This window comes from Drosophila sechellia, chromosome 3R (genome assembly GCF_004382195.2).
Source record: "Drosophila sechellia strain sech25 chromosome 3R, ASM438219v1, whole genome shotgun sequence".
Taxonomy (NCBI): Eukaryota; Metazoa; Arthropoda; class Insecta; order Diptera; family Drosophilidae; genus Drosophila; species Drosophila sechellia.
Genome location: NC_045952.1, coordinates 18,468,907 through 18,489,056, shown reverse-complemented (window position 1 = coordinate 18,489,056; position 20,150 = coordinate 18,468,907). Strand labels below are relative to the sequence as shown.

The 20,150-nt window shown below is 46.6% G+C and overlaps 2 protein-coding genes across 2 annotated transcripts in view; one reads left to right on the top strand and one right to left on the bottom strand.

Moving 5' to 3' along the window:
• LOC6607016 overlaps positions 1–19,760 on the top strand; it is a 114,773-nt gene extending 95,013 nt beyond the window's left edge. The window contains 3 exon segments of the mRNA XM_002031769.2: positions 11,266–11,357; positions 15,647–15,832; positions 15,896–19,760. Coding sequence (XP_002031805.2) covers positions 11,266–11,357; positions 15,647–15,832; positions 15,896–17,360 — 1,743 coding nt within the window. The 3' untranslated portion in view covers positions 17,361–19,760.
• Positions 11,810–15,057, bottom strand: LOC6607017 (histone-arginine methyltransferase CARMER). The gene is made up of 4 exons (XM_002031770.2): positions 14,475–15,057; positions 13,519–14,412; positions 13,055–13,465; positions 11,810–12,996 (listed from the first exon to the last, which is right to left on the bottom strand). The coding sequence occupies exons 1-4, from the start codon at positions 14,674–14,676 to the stop codon at positions 12,911–12,913; spliced, it is 1,593 nt and encodes a 530-aa protein (XP_002031806.1). The 5' UTR covers positions 14,677–15,057; the 3' UTR covers positions 11,810–12,910.
• Positions 19,761–20,150: the final 390 nt, after the last annotated feature.

The following is a 20,150-nucleotide window of genomic DNA, read 5'->3' as shown; positions in this document are numbered from 1 at the left end:
AACACTTAGCCGGATTCTTATTTGCTTTCCGAAAAGTGCGTGAGCAGGACTCGTTCAATGACTTTGGGCTGGTCTCTCGTTACTTTTGCTTTGGCCGACTGGATACTGGGTCTCTTTGGCTTCGGGGGCCCAGCCTCCTTGGCACCTCAGTGTCAATGGCACTCGCGAATCGAGGTTGTTGGACCCGCAGTCGGGGCGAATGGCGCACGCCAACGCAGAGTTCTCGTCCTGCGTTTCGTCCTTTTTTTCGGCGGCACCTTGCTGTGCCATATTTTTAGCCTACTTTGCGGTGCTGACCCCGCATGGACGCCCCCAAGTATATTTAGAGGTCAATTATCTTGGCCGGGGCAAAAGGCAATCCATCATTGGGCAACGCCCGCGCGTATGCAACGCTTTCTAGCCGCCCACTCACCTCACGCGGCTAATGATGAGTAATTTCGGTTCATTTTCAGTCGGGCCACGAGCATCTTTAATAACAATTACGATGGCCCATAGTAGCGGGGCTGATTTAATCGCAAGCCTTTACTTTTCGGCGCTCCAAGGTGGATCGAGATCCGGATGGGGATTGAAGTTTTGTAAAGTGGTGGGGTTATTCAACTTTTGATTAATGGCGGCGCATGCATGACAAATGGCTGACGCGCACTGCACTTGTAATTGTTTTTTGGCCCGCCATCTCAGCCAGTCATTCAATTAACTAAATTTATAGCCCGGTGCCGGCATCTTAGTCATGCATTCGAATTTTGTTTTAGGCGCTCTCTCCCAATTAAAACCAGTCCGATTTCCCAGAACTTCAAGCGCCTTCCCATGCAATCGCCAAGGCAACTCCTGCACAAAAGGCCAGTAATTAGCCGCAGTTAACACGGGCAATTAGGCCTGCCAGTCCGCTGGTTTGGTTTCGTGAAATCATGTCAATGCCTCGCACTTATCGTTAATCAACCGGGCCGGCCAACATGAAAATGGCGAAGGAAAATGCGGCGGTGCGATAGCAATCGGAATCAGCGTCAGAATCGGGCGGAAAAAAAAGAAAATGCACTGCATATTCGAACGATCCGCATTGGTAGTCTCAATTTGTTTGCTCACGAAAGTCGGCTAACAATTTGACCCCGACATGGTAAACTTGGAAATGGGCACACGAGGCTATCTCCCTGGCGCTTCTGTCCTTGCCACATGCGAATGATGGCGCGTTGGGTGGCGCAGGGTGGCTTGTGCCAGTTTTTGATGTTTTTCCCTGGCCAACGTTCAATGCCAGCGAAAAGCGACGGCGTTGTATACCACGAAGCCCGGAACAGCGGGGAGTGGGAATCCCCAGCTAGAATACCTGGAACTTGTCACAGTCATAGGGTTTCAACTGGGTTTTTCCCATAAAAAAGTATTTATTAAATTTTTTTTAATTTTTTTCACAGCTTTTTGGTACGTAGCATTTTAATTAATTTTGGAGCTCTACTCTTCTCTTTATATTTTTTTTGAGTGCCATGAAGTCCATTAGCCCGCATAGTTTTTCCGAATACTGTTAAACCGCTTTCAAACAGCAAAACATTTAATGCTCGAAAGCAACAATAACAGAGACCGAAACTTTCAGACGAGCTGAAAAGTATAAAAAATGTATACAGCAAGAGAGGTTTTACAAACTTTGGCCGTAACAAACCTGAACGGTTAACGAACAAAAAATCGACCCATTGAGTTGAAGCCAAAAAGGCAATTTAAGCGCCTTTTGTGCGCATCGCGCATACGCCGCGTTGCACGGCTATCCGGCTATTCGGCTGGAGGAGCAGACTTTTTGATTTCCACCCAGACGGACCTGCAGCTGGAGTACAGGTTGCCATTCGAGCAGTCGGCCATTCGGCCTGTCCCTGGTCATTACGAAAGTTATTCATGCGAACTGTTTGCCCTGGCCATTACATCAGGCCGACTGGACTGGCTGGACTGCTCGAAAAATGCGGAAATTTCGGCACTGCCTTTGGGGCAAGGAAAATTTATGAAAATTGCCAGGTGCCGGCGACCAGGTCGGCATGCCCCAGCCCAGCCAGCTAACCACCAACCATACCCCCTAGCCGTTTTATTCACTTTCCCTGTCAATTGTTTCGAATGCGCCAGCAGCTGCTGGCCGTTTATTTGGCCTGGCCATTTGCATTCCGGCTGGTTTCCATGTCCAGCAGTTGTCAACATGTCAATGCAAATGTTTCGCCACGTCCACTCGACGGATATTCTATCTATCAGCGTTGAATTTCAATTAAATTTCGCTGTTCGATGGCGTGCTCAATAAATTGCATTTGACCGATAGACGTCGTATCGAATTTGGGCCGCACTTGGGATTTGCAACCCCTGTAGAGGAGGGATACTATTTAAAAGCAACCTGATTCGCAGTTGGACACCCCGGCCGGCTTTTGGGCCGAATTATGACATCTCCGGTGGACTCCTCCGCCCGTTAGCATATCAAATAACGATTGCTAAGCATTGGAAAGCCGCAGAGCAGAGGCAAAATAAAGCAGTGAGCCAACCGCAAGTAAATTGAATTAATTAAGAAGCGTGTATTATATTACCAAAGTCACAGGGAAGGGGACTCGGATGATAAAGCAAAATTAATCAGCAGCCAGGAAGAGGGAAAACGCTAAGCTCAGGTCACAATTAAAGCCCTGCTAAGCTATGCAGAATTATTAAAATGATTTAAGCTGCCAAATTGGTTAAACAATCTTTTCTTTTTCCTCTTTCTTTTCGGGATCGGGAAGTTTGGCCTCATCCTCCTTTAGTTTGGGGTTATTGTTCGAGTCAATAGCGTGGATAAGGGGTTGCGATTCAAGATGTGCGAGTAGAAGAAAGGAGAATTCTAATTAAAAATCTTCCGGCATTTGGCATTTTATCTAAACAGGAAGCACGAAGCAGCCGCAGACGGAGTGGAAAACCCCGGAGGCAGGACACGAAGAATACGGGGGCGACACTTTCGCCGGAGTCTTTGCTGCATAATGAAAAGTCTTCCGAATTGGGTCAGGCAAGAAATTAAAAAGCCACCCCGTATTCTGGGGGGAAACAAAAGGAAAAGTTGAGTGGGAAACTTCAACTTAAAGCTGCTGCTGCCGTTATCATTCGCAATTAGACGCGTTGACACTCGACTTGGCCAACTTTTTAGCGGTTTAGGCCAGGCCAAGCCAGTCAGTCGAAAAGTGGCGAGTTGAGAGCGAAAAGTTCCGTCGGTTATCCGGAGCTTTCCCCAGCAAATTAGATGCCAAAGTGGGGAGCATCTGCCCTTGCAGCAAATTGAATATTTAAATCCCGCACTCAAATCCTTGCATGCCTCAAATTGAAAAGGGTTGCCTCCACATGCCGAATAAAATATGCAAAGAAAATAGAATGGAAACAAAATTATGTTTAATGCAGCGTTTTTCTATGTTTTTCCCCCTGTTTTTTTTTTTTTTTTTGGTGGGGTGGAAATAGAAATTGCTTTCAAATTTGCTTACATTTTTTATATTTTCCAGCTTTGTTGACTGTTGTTTTGTTCGCTTTATTTTCCTGGCCTGCGTGCGTGTTCAATTTGCAAGTGCAATGGAAGTGAAATTGAAATTCACCCTGCCTGCGGGTGTTTCTGTCTCTGTCTGCGCTCGTCTATCTGTCTCTTTCGACTGAGTTGAAGCCTGGGTCTGAAGTTGAGTTAGTTTTTGGTTTCTACTTTGTTGCGGCTGTTGTCGCTGTTTATGCAACCTGCAATCGGCAATTGGATTTGCGAGTCTTGCACAACTTCCACTCTGAATCAAAACTTTGGAACAGCAGTTGCCGTTGGCGAGCACCGAGTTGGGATTGGTTGGGATATACACCTAGATATACACATATAAATAATCATCCGGGTGCAAAGTTTATCCTTCGATTTGATTGCAAAAGCATCGAGTTATGGGGCCGGAAGAACATCTGGAGCTGGCCAAAAGTATGCGAGAGTTTTGTTAGCAAGGATCCGCAGCTTGGCAGCTTTCTAGCTTTCAGCATTTGCCTAAGTCCGTATTAACCCATTTTGGACCGAATGCATAAGTTGGGTTGCCTTACCTCTGCGGGGATTAGGACTCCAACATGTTGCACACTCTACCATAGTACTATATAGTACCCCATACTATATATGAATCTGCCTCCGCTTTCGGCGACACTCGAAAGCCGATTGCCGCCATGTCTAATTTGCTGGCCATAAGCAGCTTACCAACTTTCTCCCCCCTCCCCTCTTTTTGGGCATATTAAAACGGCATTTTAAACACACACACAAGGCTCAGGATCTCATTCCCATCGCCCTTAGCCCCCATACCTTCGGCCACATTTGGAGCGCTCTTTTTCCAGTTTAAACGACAGCGACAAATTTTGAGTGGCGCATAATACCTGAAAAGTAATGTGACTCCCCCTTGCCAGCCGATATCAGCTGCCCTTGGGGAAATGATAGACTCACCATCAACATCAGCCATCGGAAAACCCGAAAAGCCAGGCTGAAAAAAGTGCTTTTGGTTCCCCGGCAAGTTGATTATACTCGTCGCATATACGTTTATTTTTTTGGTCATTTCGAGTGTTCTTGTGCCGTTTTGCGCCCACTTTTCTGTCAGTTGCCTCCTTCTGCTGGAAAATTATTAGATGGACATTTTTCCGGCACGTGCCCCTCCAGCCCCGAAAGGCATCAAGTTCGTTGTGTTGTTGTTGTCAGGGGCAGTTTACGAGGCGATTGCCTTCGGGTTCCAAATTGAAATGTGCCTCGAGAGACACAAATGGTTCTCAAACGGTCGAAGGGCCTGAAATATGAGCCCGCTATTGGAGAGGCAGCTCCACTCCACGCTCGGTTTAAATTGAGATATTTACCAATTTACATCTTTCTTCAGATCGAAGAAGTGCAGCAGCATAAATTCCAGATACACTGGCCCATTGCTCCGGGGTACACAGAGATATCAATTCGCCGGCTATTCTATCCGCTTGCCCCATATAGTCACACATACACACATACATTACGAGTGGGGTACATAAAGCCGAATACGCTTGACCTGGTTTAGTTCTGCATCCCCAACTCGAATGGCAAAAGGCAGGGACAATCCCCCATCTATTTTCCACCGCCTTGCAGCATACATAAATTTCGCCAAGTACAGTTACTGCCATATGTATGCTCCTTGCAGTCCTTGATGCCACTGTTGTTGCTGCTGGCGTTTTTGTTTCGGCAGCCCGGCGATTGCAATTTCGCAAGGTCACCCAGGCGCAAGTGAGTCCCGCCCCAGCCCAACTCCCCCACTATGTACGTGTCTGTGTGTATCCGATGCTCTGTGACCCACTTACTGAGACCCCTGGCTTACTGGGCCTGCATTCCGGCCCAGAGTTTCTGGGTCAGCCAGCGCACAGTACAGTTTGAGCCGGAGACAAACGCAGCTTCCACTCGGGCAAATGAAAATAGATGAGGCTACCGTTCGTCTTGATTTACCATATTCCGACAAAATAGCTAAACAAGTGTAAATTTCTTTAAATGCATATAAACCAGATGACATGCTACTGTGATAGATCTCTGTGGATATTGTAAGACATGAGGATTTCCTTCTCTGTATGGAATGCTTGATAAAGGTACAGTCGAACGCTTTTGGCTGTCACAAACTCTGACATTTTGCCCATAAGCCAATTACTTTTCAGGACTGACGTCCACTATCCCGTCTATCCACATGGCAACCACACATCTTGTTAAAGTCCGTGTTGATTAGGACCTTGCCAGATACGAAAGTTGATTGGGGCTGGGCCAACTCGGCCCATTCAAGCTCCATTTGGCAATTACCGCAGCAATAAAAGTCAACGGCAAATGCAGCCAGGCACACATTTTATTAGCAGCCCTTGTACAATTTACGTGTGTCAAATAATAATTTCGTTGTCCTGGCCGCTTATCTTTTGGGACAAGTGAATATCCCCTTTTCGCCTGGATGTGGACGAAAATTTACATTTTACAATTTACGAAAATATTTATGTCATAATTGGATTCTGTGGGCCGTTGTGAAAGCGACAGAGATGTGACAATGAACACTGATAACGGGTGGTGAAAGTGGCAAGGATGGGGGCCTTCCACGTTTGGGGTTGAACGCAATCGCCTGCGGTGGCCATTAAGTTGGCCCGAGGACTCCAGTCATCCAGTCTTGTAGCTCGAGCGTTTCCACTGATAAGGGCTTTAATGCCCCGAGGGTGTCCTGCGCTATGTTGTGGTAAATTGAGCGTGGCCGGATATTGTCCTCGCTGGCACACACACACATACATACATCCCTAGTTGGATGCGAGATGCGGGCCAAGTTGGCCTCTAAAAAAGGCACCACTTAACTCATTTCCACTTCCTGCTTCGACGGCGTCCAGTAACTAAATCATTTGTTAGGGCCACTGTAAATGACGACAAATGTGTGGCCTCCACTTCCGTTTTAGCTTTAGTGCAGTCGAATGCAGGTCATTTCATTTGATCTAATTTGGCGAGCATAAACTTTAAGCCAGCCTGAGTTACACATTCAAGTTGGCTTGAGTTCGACTTTTGGCAATACTTTTTGCCCTCAACTGAACACAAAGTCGCCGTCAGTGTTCACGAACTTTTCGCATAAATTAAATACACGAAACGTGTCAGCATCTGCAGAGAGAGAATATTATATATATAGAGATAATAATAACTAGTTTATTAATATGTACATTTAAAGATACTTTCCAATCGATTGCAGCCAAAGCGTTGAAGTTGAGATAGGAGGTCCTTAAAGACCTTAAAGTCCGTAAAGAAATTGTTTTTTTCAGTGCACTTGTGCGAAGTGCAGAACCCTTAAGCCGCGATATCTGGCAGTTTGGGCCACGTTGGGAACGAGTCGGTTATTGTGCTTCTGTCCGCCCGCTCAAAATATCAAAATCAACGCCATTGTCATATTTGCTGAATGAGTGAACACTCAACCTCAATTTCAGCCTTCATCTCCATCGTTGTCAGCCTTTCTTCCTGCCGTTTTCCTCGGCTTTTCCCCAACTGCCCCATCGCCCCATTGCCCCACCGCCGATTTCCCCACGGCAATGACAATTTCGCGTGTATTTGTCACATCAGTTATGCATGTGTGTTTGAGTTCTCATATATTTATGACACTCCACTCTGTCACTGTCTGTGAACGCGAAATTCAGATGCGAATGCGAGTGTGTGCGTGTGCGTGCTTTTTATTTAAACGCAATCAAATTAAGGGGCCCAGCAAATTGGCAAGGCCATCGCCCAGTGGGTAATCAAGTTTTCCAAAATCTCCCCTACAAAGGTTAAAATCGAATGCGAATTACAAAACAGAACTATGCAGCCAGGCCCTAAATAAAACCAATTTGCTCCGCAACTCGTTACAAAAATAGCATTTTCCGATTAAATTTACTGTGTGTGGGCGGCGGTGGGTGGTTAGATGGTTGGGTGGTTGGGTACTGTGGGGGATGTACTGTGCTGTGCTGATTCGGTTGATAAAGTCAACGAAAAGTTTGTTGAAAGCTTCGCCCTTATCCGATGTGACCCAATTTGCTGGCTGCCTGAAGACACGGCGATAAGACTTTAAAATCAACCGCTTACATGCAAAGCGCTACGAATTCGATTTGCGGCAGCCCATTTATAATATACATGTATATGGAATACTGTATGTGGAATGCAAATTACAGAAATTGCCATGACGAACTCAGGCGAACTTTAATGGCGTGCAAAACGGGAAGAAGAGCCATTCCTCACAAGCCCCCAAGCAGAAGCATAATTTTCGTAGCCTGCTTTTCGGGGCGTTGATTTGTAAACGGCGTCGTGAGTCCAATTCGCGTTTGCCGGGTATTAAGCCCTATTAGGGAGCGAACCTTTCATGTTCCATGTTATTAGCCGCAAGGCGAAAAGATGCCAGATGCCTCTAATGCTTGGCACACATTTTTCTGGGCCATAATGGGCCGGTTGGCCTCCATTCGCATCCCCATTCCCATTTCCATTCCCATTCCCACATCGATATACGCAAATTGTGCTATTTTCGGTCGCCAGTGCGGAGTCAATAATTTATGCTCCGCACCAATTTTCTGGGGCATGAGGCAGGCGGGATTTTATGTTGGCCTTCCATTGACCCAATTCTGCTAACAGTGCTGCACCAACCATGCGCACTCTCTTCGAGCCGCTTTCTTCCTTGCTCTTTACTTTCTCTTTTGCTGTTACTAGCTGGCCGCTCTTTTTGGCCTAGTTTTTGGGGCAGTTAACAGTGGCAAGAGAGCGACGTCTCATGTTGCACGGACAGGGACAAGTCCACAGAAGGAGAGAGAGAGAGTGGAAACGAGAGAGAGCCGCAAACACAGGGGCATGGCCACCCACCCCCTTTTGGCCGGAAAAGGAAAACTTTGGGAGGGGGCGGCCTGCATATATACACCACTATATACTGGTGACCCAATTTCGCGCGCTGTCCTTCCACAGCTGTTCTGATTTCGGTTTCGATTTCGGTTCGCATTTCCGCTTTGTGTATTTTCGGCCCGACTCTCTGGGGTTTGGGGTTGTTTATGCTTGCCGCCAACGGGAATGGAAATGGGGGAATGGGGAAAATGGGAAAACTCCAAGTCGAACGGAGAGAGAGAGAGAGAAACAGGAAAAACTTTTATTTACCCCACGCACGTAGATGGCGTGGGTTTGGTGGGGGTTTCAGTTTTTTCCGAAGATGTGTGTGCTGTCAAGTAAATTCCCATGGAATGCGAAGGAATAGGAAATTGCATGGCAACGCAGGACTTCCACTGATAACGTTGACTAAATCGATGGTAGGCGGGGGAATTATTAAGTCGGCAAATTAATAAGGATGTTCTGCCAAAGCTGATCAACTTCCATTCGGAATCAGGAAATATCTGTTGTCTTCGTTCCGGTTATGGGCTTCAGTAAATACGCGCAGGGATTAGCATGAAGTACGCCCCCGAGCAAATATACGCACTTATCGTGGAGTACATATATATATGTATATAATATGACAGCTGGGAGCTGCCTGGAACTGGCGCCAGAAGGGGAAATTCCTTGCCATTTTCCCCTAAAGAAGATTCATGTTGGGCCGCCCACTCACGTCGGCTATTTACGTTTGCCCGGACCCGGCTTTGTTTGTGCCCGCTGTTTGGCAGCCAAATCAGGACACAGTGCGGTAGTCATTTCTGGGTGTAATACGCACTTCTGGATGGACCAGGGTGGAATTTTATTTCCCCACTCCGCCGTTTCCCAGCTGGAGTTCTCTGCCGGCGAATGGTTTTCTTTCATTAGCAAACAAGCGTTTACCCCCGGCGACGGGAGTCCTTCTCATTAGAGCCGGATAATTAACACGCACCACTACACGTTGAACGCAAGAGGGACATAACTCAAGCTGCTTTAATTTACTTTCGCATTCGAGTGACTTGGCAGGTGGCAATAAATGCAGGGGGAAGCGTTTTGGCTTGCCCTGAATTGATAGCCCAAAATGATTTCCAACTCCGTTCCGCATTAATTGAATATAATTGCGAGGCAAACGGCGGCGGCTTCGTCAGCTGGGAATTGAAAATTACGCATACGCAGCGTTTGACAAACGATCTGCGCCGCGCTTATCTGCGAACAAAATCGAGGCATTAATAAACCACTTTTCAAACATTCAGCACATTAGGATGCCAGTCACGCAGGCGGCTACCAACTCCGAAATACTCTGAAAACAGCGAAAGTGGCTAGAAAACACTTCTTTGTTGCCAAACACACACACACAACCGCGTGTGCGTACTTGCAGACCCTTATTTATGAGCCAGGATATAAGGCATATCCTGGTGTATCCGGCCCCCAGAAGTCTGGCCGCAAACGAATTACGACCGCCTACTAATTGCAGCAAGTTAAAACGAAAATGCTGTAGTTTCCGCTTTTCCAAGTCAAGCTGTTAGCACGGCACCGGAAATAAATGGGATTAAAGATGATAAAAGGTTATTACATTTTATTAACATATCCCACATAATTTTCACTTTAGAACATCATGCTAATCCGGTTTATTAGAAGGTATCTTCGCGAGCAGGCCTTAATATTTCTCTCTGTGTACGCATCTGTGTAACTGCCTGGCAACCACGTGCGTTAACAATTTACGCCGCTTAAGTAGCGCAGGATATTTATGTTTATGATTGCGTTGCGGTTCGCAGACTCCGCCCCGAAAAAGGCATTCAGCTTTTCCTGCTCTCAGCTCAAATTACGAATACGCCGTGTGCGCGCCCTCCGCAAATTCAACTTAAGTGGGCCAAAATGGCGGCACACCACTGCAATCCGTAACAATTGAAGCTCGCTGGCATTCTCAAACCACAAAGTTGTAAACAAATCGTTAATCACTTGGCCCACAAGGCCGAAACGAGAAACCGAAAACTCAGTTTTCAATTTGTTCAGCAGTCGTCGTCGCACAAGGACAACACTTGCCAGCACAAGGACGCAATCAGTGGTTTGCTGTACCCCCGAAAACCGTGCAATACACATATGTATATATATGGATATATACGGGTATATATGTACATACAGTCAGCCAGCATACTTAAACTGGGTCAATTGCCGGCGTCGCTGCTGCAGCGCTGTCCTAACCTTCAGCATAAAAACGCAGCATAAATGCAGGCGCATAAAAACGCCAAGAGCTGGGCGCCAAAAGCGTGTCAAGGCGAGCGACAAACGAAGCAAAGCGACCGCAAGGTGACCCAGTAAATAAGGGGCTGCTCGGGTGGCAGCGGGTAGCAGCGGGTGGTCGGCTGGGGGAGTTGACAAGGACGCGGACCGGACCCGGGCCCTGTTATCAGTGCAGGCGGCATCGAGCATGGCCAGCCAGGCAGCCAGCTCGTTCGGGCGGCATCGTTTGCCGCTCGGGCGAGAGTCCAAGGACTTCGAATCTGGCTTTCAGCCAAGCAGCCAGCCAGCCAGCCAGTTGCATTGTCCGCACTCACACAGTCGCACTTGGCACCGGGCCGGCACCGGTTCGAATCGCTCCTGTTCCTGCTACTGCTCCACAGCTGCGACTGCAGCCGCTAAGGAGCCGCCAGTTGGAGAGCTGCTGCAGAACCGCCATCATGCACACCATGGCAATGAATTACTACGTGGAGCGCAGTGACTACGAGGGCTACGGTCGCCACAGTCCCACGGGGGACAGCTGCTCGCGCTCCTCCACGTCGTCTTCCGAGAATTCAGTGATGCAGCCGTATTCCCGCCAAGTACGCTAGATATTCAAGGATATATATAATTAATATTAATATTCAAGAGCAAACCAATGATTTTTAATATTTAATCAATCTAATCAGAATCACCTTCTCTTATCATTGCAGTCCAAAAAGTTCCGATGCGTCTATCGAGGATGTGTTGGCGTGGTAGACGATCTCAATGCAGTCGTGCGTCACATTAGGAAAACACATTTGGGGTAAGTGTACAAGTGGGAATGGCACTGCTATCAGAGGATTAGGTGGGGAGCAGCAAGTGGGCGGGGCCTTGACTTAGCCACCCGACCTTCTCTTTCCTTCCCCGCCAGCATTTCCACGCGCCCGGAGCGGGTGCTGGAGGTGGTGCTGGTGATGGTGGTGCCTCGAAAGTAGAGCACTCGAGCACAGTAAGCAGGTCACACGAGTGCGGCGTAGCCCCTCTCCAGCACGCAGATTACTTTGTACTTTGCAATGCGCACCTGCAGCAGCAGGCCAGCAATGGCAGCAGTGGGTGGCAGGCAGGTGCAGTGGTGGTGGCGCTTTTGAGGCCAAGGTCCAATTCGAAGCGCCCACACACGATCCGCGCTGAGCTTTGACACTTGCCAATCTCGTTTCCTATGTAAATCGAGAGGGGTTCCAAGTGGGGGTGCACAAATAAAAGACGCGGTGGGGCTTTGTTTTTTTCTGCTTTTGCTTTGACATTGTTCTCTCATCTGCATACATGCGGTATATCTATTCGTATATATATATATATAATTGTATATGTTTTGCTTTATATTTATGCTTGCAGTGTATTGGGTGTTGTTGTAGTGTTTTCGTGTTTCTACTTGCTGCTCTATAAAGTACAGTCCGCAAACATAATGCGAATGCGAGAATGTCGGGGATTGTGTTTAGGTTGGCGTACCCAACGCGTATATCTAGGTGTATATGCTTATATAGCGCTCGGCTTCCTGGCAGCGATATAGTAGGATCTATGACAGGATCTGGGCTTGGATGCGAAACTTAGGATCGAACGAGGTGTGCCTCCACTTAACTGAATTAATCATAATCGTATTGGGGGTATAAGTATAATCTCTCGGCCCAGGTCGGCCTTTAGTAATGGTATCGTAGCTTAGCACTAAATCCTATGAGCAATTTCTTACAATTTGAAACGAGCTAAACATAAACACGGTAGACAAGTACAAAAATTGAAACTAGCTGGAGGTACACACAATATATAGTATAATAACACACATAATAGATACAATCTGAATTTGTTGGTTTGTTCAAAGCTTACGGCAAAATCTGCAATTGGCAATCGGCATATTAACTAATTAACTTCCTGAAGCGCAGTCCCGTGCGGGCTAAATATCGGTATTACAATTCACATACGTTAAAAACTCTAATTACTATGGGCTTAAATTAGCTTAGGCTTATTAATATGCTGCGTGTTCTAAACAACTACATTAGTCTGCCTTGATTTGTTGATTGTTTGTATGTTGGTTACTTGCTGGGATGCTGGATTTCCTTCGATTCGTCCGATCGATTAAATGGGTAAGAAAGGGGAGGATAAGTATAGCACGATAGGGAAATAGGGTGTAAAAAGGTATGCAGAACCTAACAGAACTAACTTTCGAAAATAGATAAAAATATTTTACACTTTTCAATAAATAACCTAATCATAAACTGTAACAAAACAAAAATTGGCAAAAGTAGGATCAATCGTAGAAAGTGAGCGGACTAAGAGCAAAGGGAATTCCCAGAAAGATGTATTGTTATTCGATCCACCGCCGCCCTAGTGCGGATGCATAAGTCCATGAGTGATGTCCATGCCATCGCCTATTCCGTTCACGCTGAGCCCGCCATTTAGCATGCTTGAAGCTATAGAAATTATATTCACATAAGTAACGAGATTATTATATGAAGGAATTGCTCTTACAATTGCGTGATCCTTGCGTGTCCACTTGTGTCCAGTACTGCTCAGATGGACTTTGGGTACTAGTCCCCGGCGGTGCCTGGACCGGGGCCCCCGTGTACCGAAAATACGGATTCTTCAGGTCCAGGGTGTTGCTCGACGAAATAAGCGTGCCTTCTATGTGCAGGTCGATGGTCACGTCATACGACTGCCGCCGATTGGCCTCCAGTAAGACACGGCCGGTCAGCGTCTGGCCCTGCTTAATAAAGATGGGCATGGGCAGAAGGCAGCGAACCTGATACCAATGTGTCAGTGGCGCTGTGGGCGACGTTGAGAGCCACACATTCTGGCTGCTGCCGCTAAACTCCACATCAAACCAAAAGGCCAGCCCATGGCAGATGCCAGTTTGCAGAATGTGGAACTCCAGGGGGATGCCTGCGGAAGGTCACAGTTAGCCATTGTCGCAAATAAAATGTTCGGGTACTTACTTATCAAATGCAGATCGTCCTCCTTATCGTTGAGAAAGTCGCACACGTGCCGCACCGACTTGGCCATGCATATGCGGATGTCGAAGGTGTCCACAATGGGCTGTCGGAAGTACTCCTTCATGCCCTCTTTGTGCAGCGTGGTGAGGTCAACGCCGTGGAACGCCGACTGGTACCAGAAGTTGGCCTTGTTGTATTGTTCCGAGTAGAGCGATTCGTCCGAAAAGGGTGCGATGTGCAAGTCGCCGTGCGTGGGGTACATCTTTCCTTGCGGCTTGAGCCATTTTCTGGCATGCAGATAGGTCTCCAACATGCGCTCGTTGTACAGCATATAGCCCATAGGCTCTGATATGATAACGTCCACTTTCTCGGGCAGCTCGATCTCCTCGATTTTCCCCGGTATCACAGAGATCTTGTGCTGCACATTGTTGGACTCAACCAGCTGCTGGGCGTACTGGGCCATGTTGGAAGCCTCAATGGCGTACACTTTGGCAGCTCCCGCCTGCACGGCAAAGAAGGAGAGAATGCCCGAGCCAGCGCCCACATCCAGGACGATCTTGTCCTGAAAATCCACCGCATTGCCCAGAATGGCCCGCTGATACGTGCTCGTCCTTACATAGTCCTGCATCATGTTCTGCTGCTGGCTAAGGTAGCCGTAGAACTGGAAGTACTGCGAGGCGGATGACTCCTCAGTGCGCTGCGAGAACACGGACTTGGGTCTCAAGTGCTTCACGTTCTCCACCACCTTGCGGAAGAGCTGCTGGTCCTGCTCGCTGCCGAACCTCAGCACGAGATTGTCGGCGTCCAGGGAAACGGCATAACTCCTTCGTCCCATTTGGGCGGCATCCGTATCGGCGGTTATCATGTACTCCTTCAGCACGTGGCTCCGGTCGTCGTCTGGTGGAGAGATTGGGTATGTTTGGAACGGATTTTGTTAAACATTCTATGTCCATCTTTACCTGACACAACACGGAGGACCACTCCCTGGGAATCGTAGCTGCAGAGCAGCGTGCAGCTGCCCTTGTATTTGTTGGTAAACTCCAGCTTCTGCTCGTCGGCAATCGAGCTGATTACCACGCCGCAAAATTGGCAATTGCTCAGCGGAGAAACGGAGGCGGCGGTGGCCAGTTTTCGGGCCTCCTCGGGTCGCAGGCTGGACATGTTGGCTGGCTTTTTGGAGATTAAGGAGGCAAGGGAGCAGAGCAGGACCACGAGCGTCTTTTTCTTTCTTGTTAATTGACAATGTAGACCTCGCTATACACACGCACAAACACACACATAAACACTCGGGGACACGCACACACACAGAGACGCAGATGCAGACAGACAGACGCGCAATTTTTTCTATCTGCAAAATTTTCCACCACACACAAAATGGCTGGTGACTCGTGCAGCTGGATTAATTGGCGCTGGGAACTATAATGCGCGCTGCTTTTCAACTCGGGCGATTACTCAAAATCGATCGCTCTTGTTGATTTCGTATTGATTTCACACGGAACGTGCGTTCTTTTTTGCAAAAAGTGCTAGAGCTGGAACAAATAGTTGAGGCTAGAGGTGGCACCAAGTCCGATGCTTTTCGATAGGATTAATACCGCCCACTACCTTAAGACTAATCGATTTTTCAGCCTAGCGGGATTTACAAAAGAATTGTTTGCAAGGAAGTTTATATTATCAATAACAAATAACAATTTCGATTTTATTTGGAAATATAATTGAAATAAATTATTGCAGGGAAAAGAAATTTAGAAAGATTTTATATAAGTCTTAAAGCGGATAGAATCAAGGTTCAGAACTCTGGAACACTCTAGCAGGGCCTCGAACCTAATGTGGGTGGTCGAGCTAGTTGGCAACGCGAGTACACAAAATCGGTCGCTTGAAATGGAAAGAAGGTACCTAAATGAGGTACCCTAATTAATATAGGCCAAAGTTTAAAGTTTCATATTGAAATATTTTTAATATTTTTTTGAATTAAAGTTATTCGAATAAATAACGTTAGAGATCTTAAGTTCTGTTATTTAAAAGGTATCAATCTAATTGGAAGTAATACCGAACCTAGGTACATAACTGAAGCAAACTTGCCATCACTGACACATCCTTCTAATCAATTTTAAACATTTCGGTGGCATTGCAGAAAGGACTCCCATCGCTCCGCGGATGATGACGAAAATGAGGTGGACTTCTACTACGAGGATGCCGACGACGACGACGAGCAGGTGAAGCCCAGTCTGGCCTCCGAGCCGACGCTGAGTCACCGGGACATGGCGCGTCCGCCGCACGAGGATCCCGAGTACCAAAAGCAGATTGTGGGCAACTTCAAGTGAGTTCTCTTGCTGTACGATATGGATACATTTAATGACATTATTCTCTTTCGATTTTCCAGGCAAGGACGCGGCGGTAGCCACTATAACCACCTAGCGCAGTCGCACGGACGCACCATCAGTGGCAGCAACATCCCGAGCACCCACCAGCAGCAGCTGCAGAACAACAACACCAGCTGCATCCCCACTTCGCACCTGGCCCACCACAACTACACATGCCCGGCGGCGACGGCGACAGTGGGCAGCTACTCCTCCACGGGGACGGGGTCGGTGGCGGCTAGCTCATCAGCCTCGCCGAACGGCAAGCACGCTCGCTCGTCGTCCTCCCGTCCGACCCACTCGGTAGCGCCATATCCATCGCCGACGTACGTCCAGCAGCAGCACCACCAACACACGCACCACCACAACTACGCTGGCAGCAGCGGCAGCAGCAACAGCAGCAGCAGCAGCAGTCCAGTGATCCACAGCAATAGCAGTGCCAACAACATGCTGCAGCAGCTGTCGCAGCAGAACGTCACAGTGACGGCGCACCACAGCCAGCAGCAGCAACTGCAGCAGCAGCAACACCACCAGCAGCAGCAACACAGCCACCAACAGCAGCAGCAACATCTCCTGTCCAGTGTGACGATCACGCCCAATTTCCATCCGGCGCAGCAGCAGCACCACCACCAACCGATGCGCGGCCACCATCAGCAGCATCCACAGACAACTGCCGGCAACTTGGTTGCCCAAAACAACAGCAACAACCACAGCAACGGAAGCAATCCGCTGCAGCAGCAACAGCACATGGCGCAACAGGTGGCCGTCAAGCATACGCCCCATTCGCCCGGCAAGAGGACGCGGGGCGAGAACAAAAAGTGCCGCAAGGTGTACGGCATGGAGAAGCGCGACCAGTGGTGCACCCAGTGCCGGTGGAAGAAGGCGTGCAGCCGCTTCGGCGACTGAAAGCGACAGAAGTCGTCGACGGAGGCGGCAAACCAGGCGTCGGCGCACCAGTCCAAGGCAGCAACAGCAACACCCAACCCAGCAGCAATATCAGCAACTCCCAGCCCAGCAGCAACATCGTCCTCTAAAATGACCACCACAGTGGTGCGTTTAGCGGCCGAGGTGGCTGCCGGCAAGCAGCTACCCCCGTCGTTGACCATCAAAACCAACAAGCGCTACGGTGGTCAGGTGCAGCAGCAGCAACAACAGCCGCATCCGTATGCGGTCACCGCCAACAGCAACACAATTAGCAATCGGCCGGTGCGTATACGCAGTGTGGCCACCTCGGTGATTGTGGCGCCCATTACCTGCGCAGTAACGACGACGAACACCACGCCCAGCCACATGGAGGACACGGATGCTGACGAGGATGCTGACGAGGAGCTGGAGGAGATGGAGCAGGAGGATCAGGAGGAGGAGGAGGATCCTGAGGCGCTCGAGGATCAGGAGGAAGCGCAGGTGGCTGCTGCCAACGGCCTGCTGGCCTGGAGCCGAGCAGCCGCCAATCAGCAGCAGGCGCAGGCCGTGCTGATGCAGGGCTAAGTCCACCTGAGCCGCCACCGAGTGCGCCGATAGCTTGCTGACTCCTGGACACAAAACGCAAAAATGCAAATGAAAAATGGTCTCTTCTTATTTACTCTGCATTGAATTGTGCACCTTAAACACGTAACGGTATCTCTTTTGTTGTTGTGCAGGTGTTTGCCAACTGCCGTGCAAATGTTGCTGACATTTGCGCCCGGGCAACATTTGCAATCTACAATAATCTAATTATTATTATTATTACTATTATTGCAGTGCGTAAATATACATATACATATACATATTTATTTCTAAAATGACTTTGTTAATTCTTATGTTAAAAAGCTGAAAAGCAGTTGGCAACTTTTTATATACACAAAAAGCGAAAGCAACAAAAAGTTAAAATACGTATGCCAGCTGTTTTTACATAAAACATAACAAAAAAATGCAAAAGAAAAAACAGCAAAAACAATTCAAGCATAAACCAACAACAACAACAACACATGAAAACCAACAATATTTAAAGCAAATATACATTTGATTTTTTTTAATTGTAAGAACTCTAGTAAATTTTTTTCTAGTATTAAGTGCAATTTCTGTTCTACTTCTCGCTCTAAACAAAGAAAACAAAACGAAATGATATAAAATGTAAGAAAACGAAGCAAACCAACTCAAACAAACAAACAAGCAAATCAAAATGAAACAATCGGAGGTGCTGCAGAAATCACTTTGCTGGGAATTCACATTGATGTACGTAAGAATTCATCATCACTGAGTGGTTTTTTTGTTGCCTCCGTTTGAAAGCAGAATATTCAAACGAAAACCTAAAAATATGCATATTAAATATTCAAGGCGTTGCATCTACACATTAAATAGGCATAAACGAAAAAATAGTTAAATTACTTGCATAATCACATGTAACTCAAATCCAAGAGCCGTTTAAACAATTTTTAATTGTGTGTGTTAAGCGCTAAGCGTTAAGTATTAATCGACTTCATGCATACGAGCGGCAATAGATGGACACACAGCTAAATAATCTAGTTAATTAAGCACCCAGCCACCACAGACCCACCCACAACCAAGTACCCAAAAAGCCCAAACTCTCAAACAACTCTATAGAACAATTACCCCTCAACCCGAAGACCCGACATCCCGATATCCAAATACCACGCTAATGTAACATATAGACGTACGAGCAACTTAAACTTAAACGTAGTGAATTTTAAAAACAAACCAAGCAAACAAACAGACAGACAGGCCGACAGACAAACAGATGGATTGTGAGGTAGATCTTATCCTTATCGAGAATCGTCGAAATTTCAATTGGAGCCAGAAGGAAAACACTTTCAAACATGTTCAAATTTTTAATAAATTGTTAAGTTGGTATTTTCTAAAAACACACAAAAACGAAAAATGAGCTAAATTTGTCTATTAATTAATTTGTAATGAACTTATGACTAAAAACTAAGATTTAAAACAAAAAAAAAAACTTTTTGCGTTGTGCAACTGTTGTGAATTGTTCAAATTACGGTATACACATACAAACAATGACGTCACAAAGGACCCAGCGAGGTCTGCGAGGATATAAGAAGAAGATGTAGGCCATCTAGGGATAGCTACGCATTGAGATTGAAGAGCAGGAGAATTTACGAATGAAGAAATGAAAATACACAAGGAATTCTTAACCAAATTGGAAGTACAAACTAAAGTCTAGAATATGTAAATATAGAACCCCCATACACACACTTAACGGACGGAAGTAAAAGGGAATACGAAGCGGAAGTGCAATGGGGAAACGAACCCACGAAAAAGTAATGTTGATGGGAGAGGAGGAGCGAAGGGAAAATTGAGCTTAGGCGGCAGCAGCTTTAAAAATATTTCAAAATGAATATGGAAAGTTAGGGAGAGCGGGAAAATTGAAAGATAAAGCGGAAGCAGAAGCGAAAGCGAAAAGCATGCAAAAACCGTAAGGAGAAAGTAAAACACGCAAGCGAAAATTTCATTGAAATTGTTTGCCGTGATTTGAATGAAATTCATAATGGTGGCCATTTTTGTGTAATGCGAAAAAGTTTAACAACATTTTTTACACTTGTATTTCGTTTTTATTAACTATAAGTTTAACCAAAACAACAACAACAAGAACGATTGTAAGCAAACGGAGTAAAATGCAACTGAAAACGGAGAAAATGCAACACATTTTACTTATTTTTGTCTGTCGCCCCAGGACGGCGTCTATTCTTTATTACGAATTATGATTACGAGTATGATTATTGTCATCATTATTATTGTTTTTCTTGCTAATTTTCGTGCACCACACACAAACACCCCACACAAGCGTAGTTAAGTGCGCACACTCGATCTATTTCGTTGCGTTCTGGAAATTATTTAAACTTAAGTGATATTTTTAAACAAACAAAAAACAAAGATGCAAGAGGAAAGAAAACTATCCATTATTATATAATTATCGCTAATATTTCTTACTATTTTATGTGTACGATTACCACGATTATCACGAAAAGAGCAAGAAATACATCATGGCAGGCAAAGTCCCTCGATCGGAATATCCTCAAAATCCGATCGGCGACTAGAACTGGCCTGGAAAACAAACGGAATGTGGCAATGGATGAAGCAAAATGAAAATGCTTACCCAAGAGATGAAAGATGAATATTTATGGAGGAAAATATCAGAAATATCAGTAAAGGTCAAAGCTCTAATCCATCGAACATGAATTCTAGATTCATTCAATAGCGAGAAATAATATTTCTTTTTGATTTTTTTCTTGAAAAGAATACCACACAACAACAACAACAAGA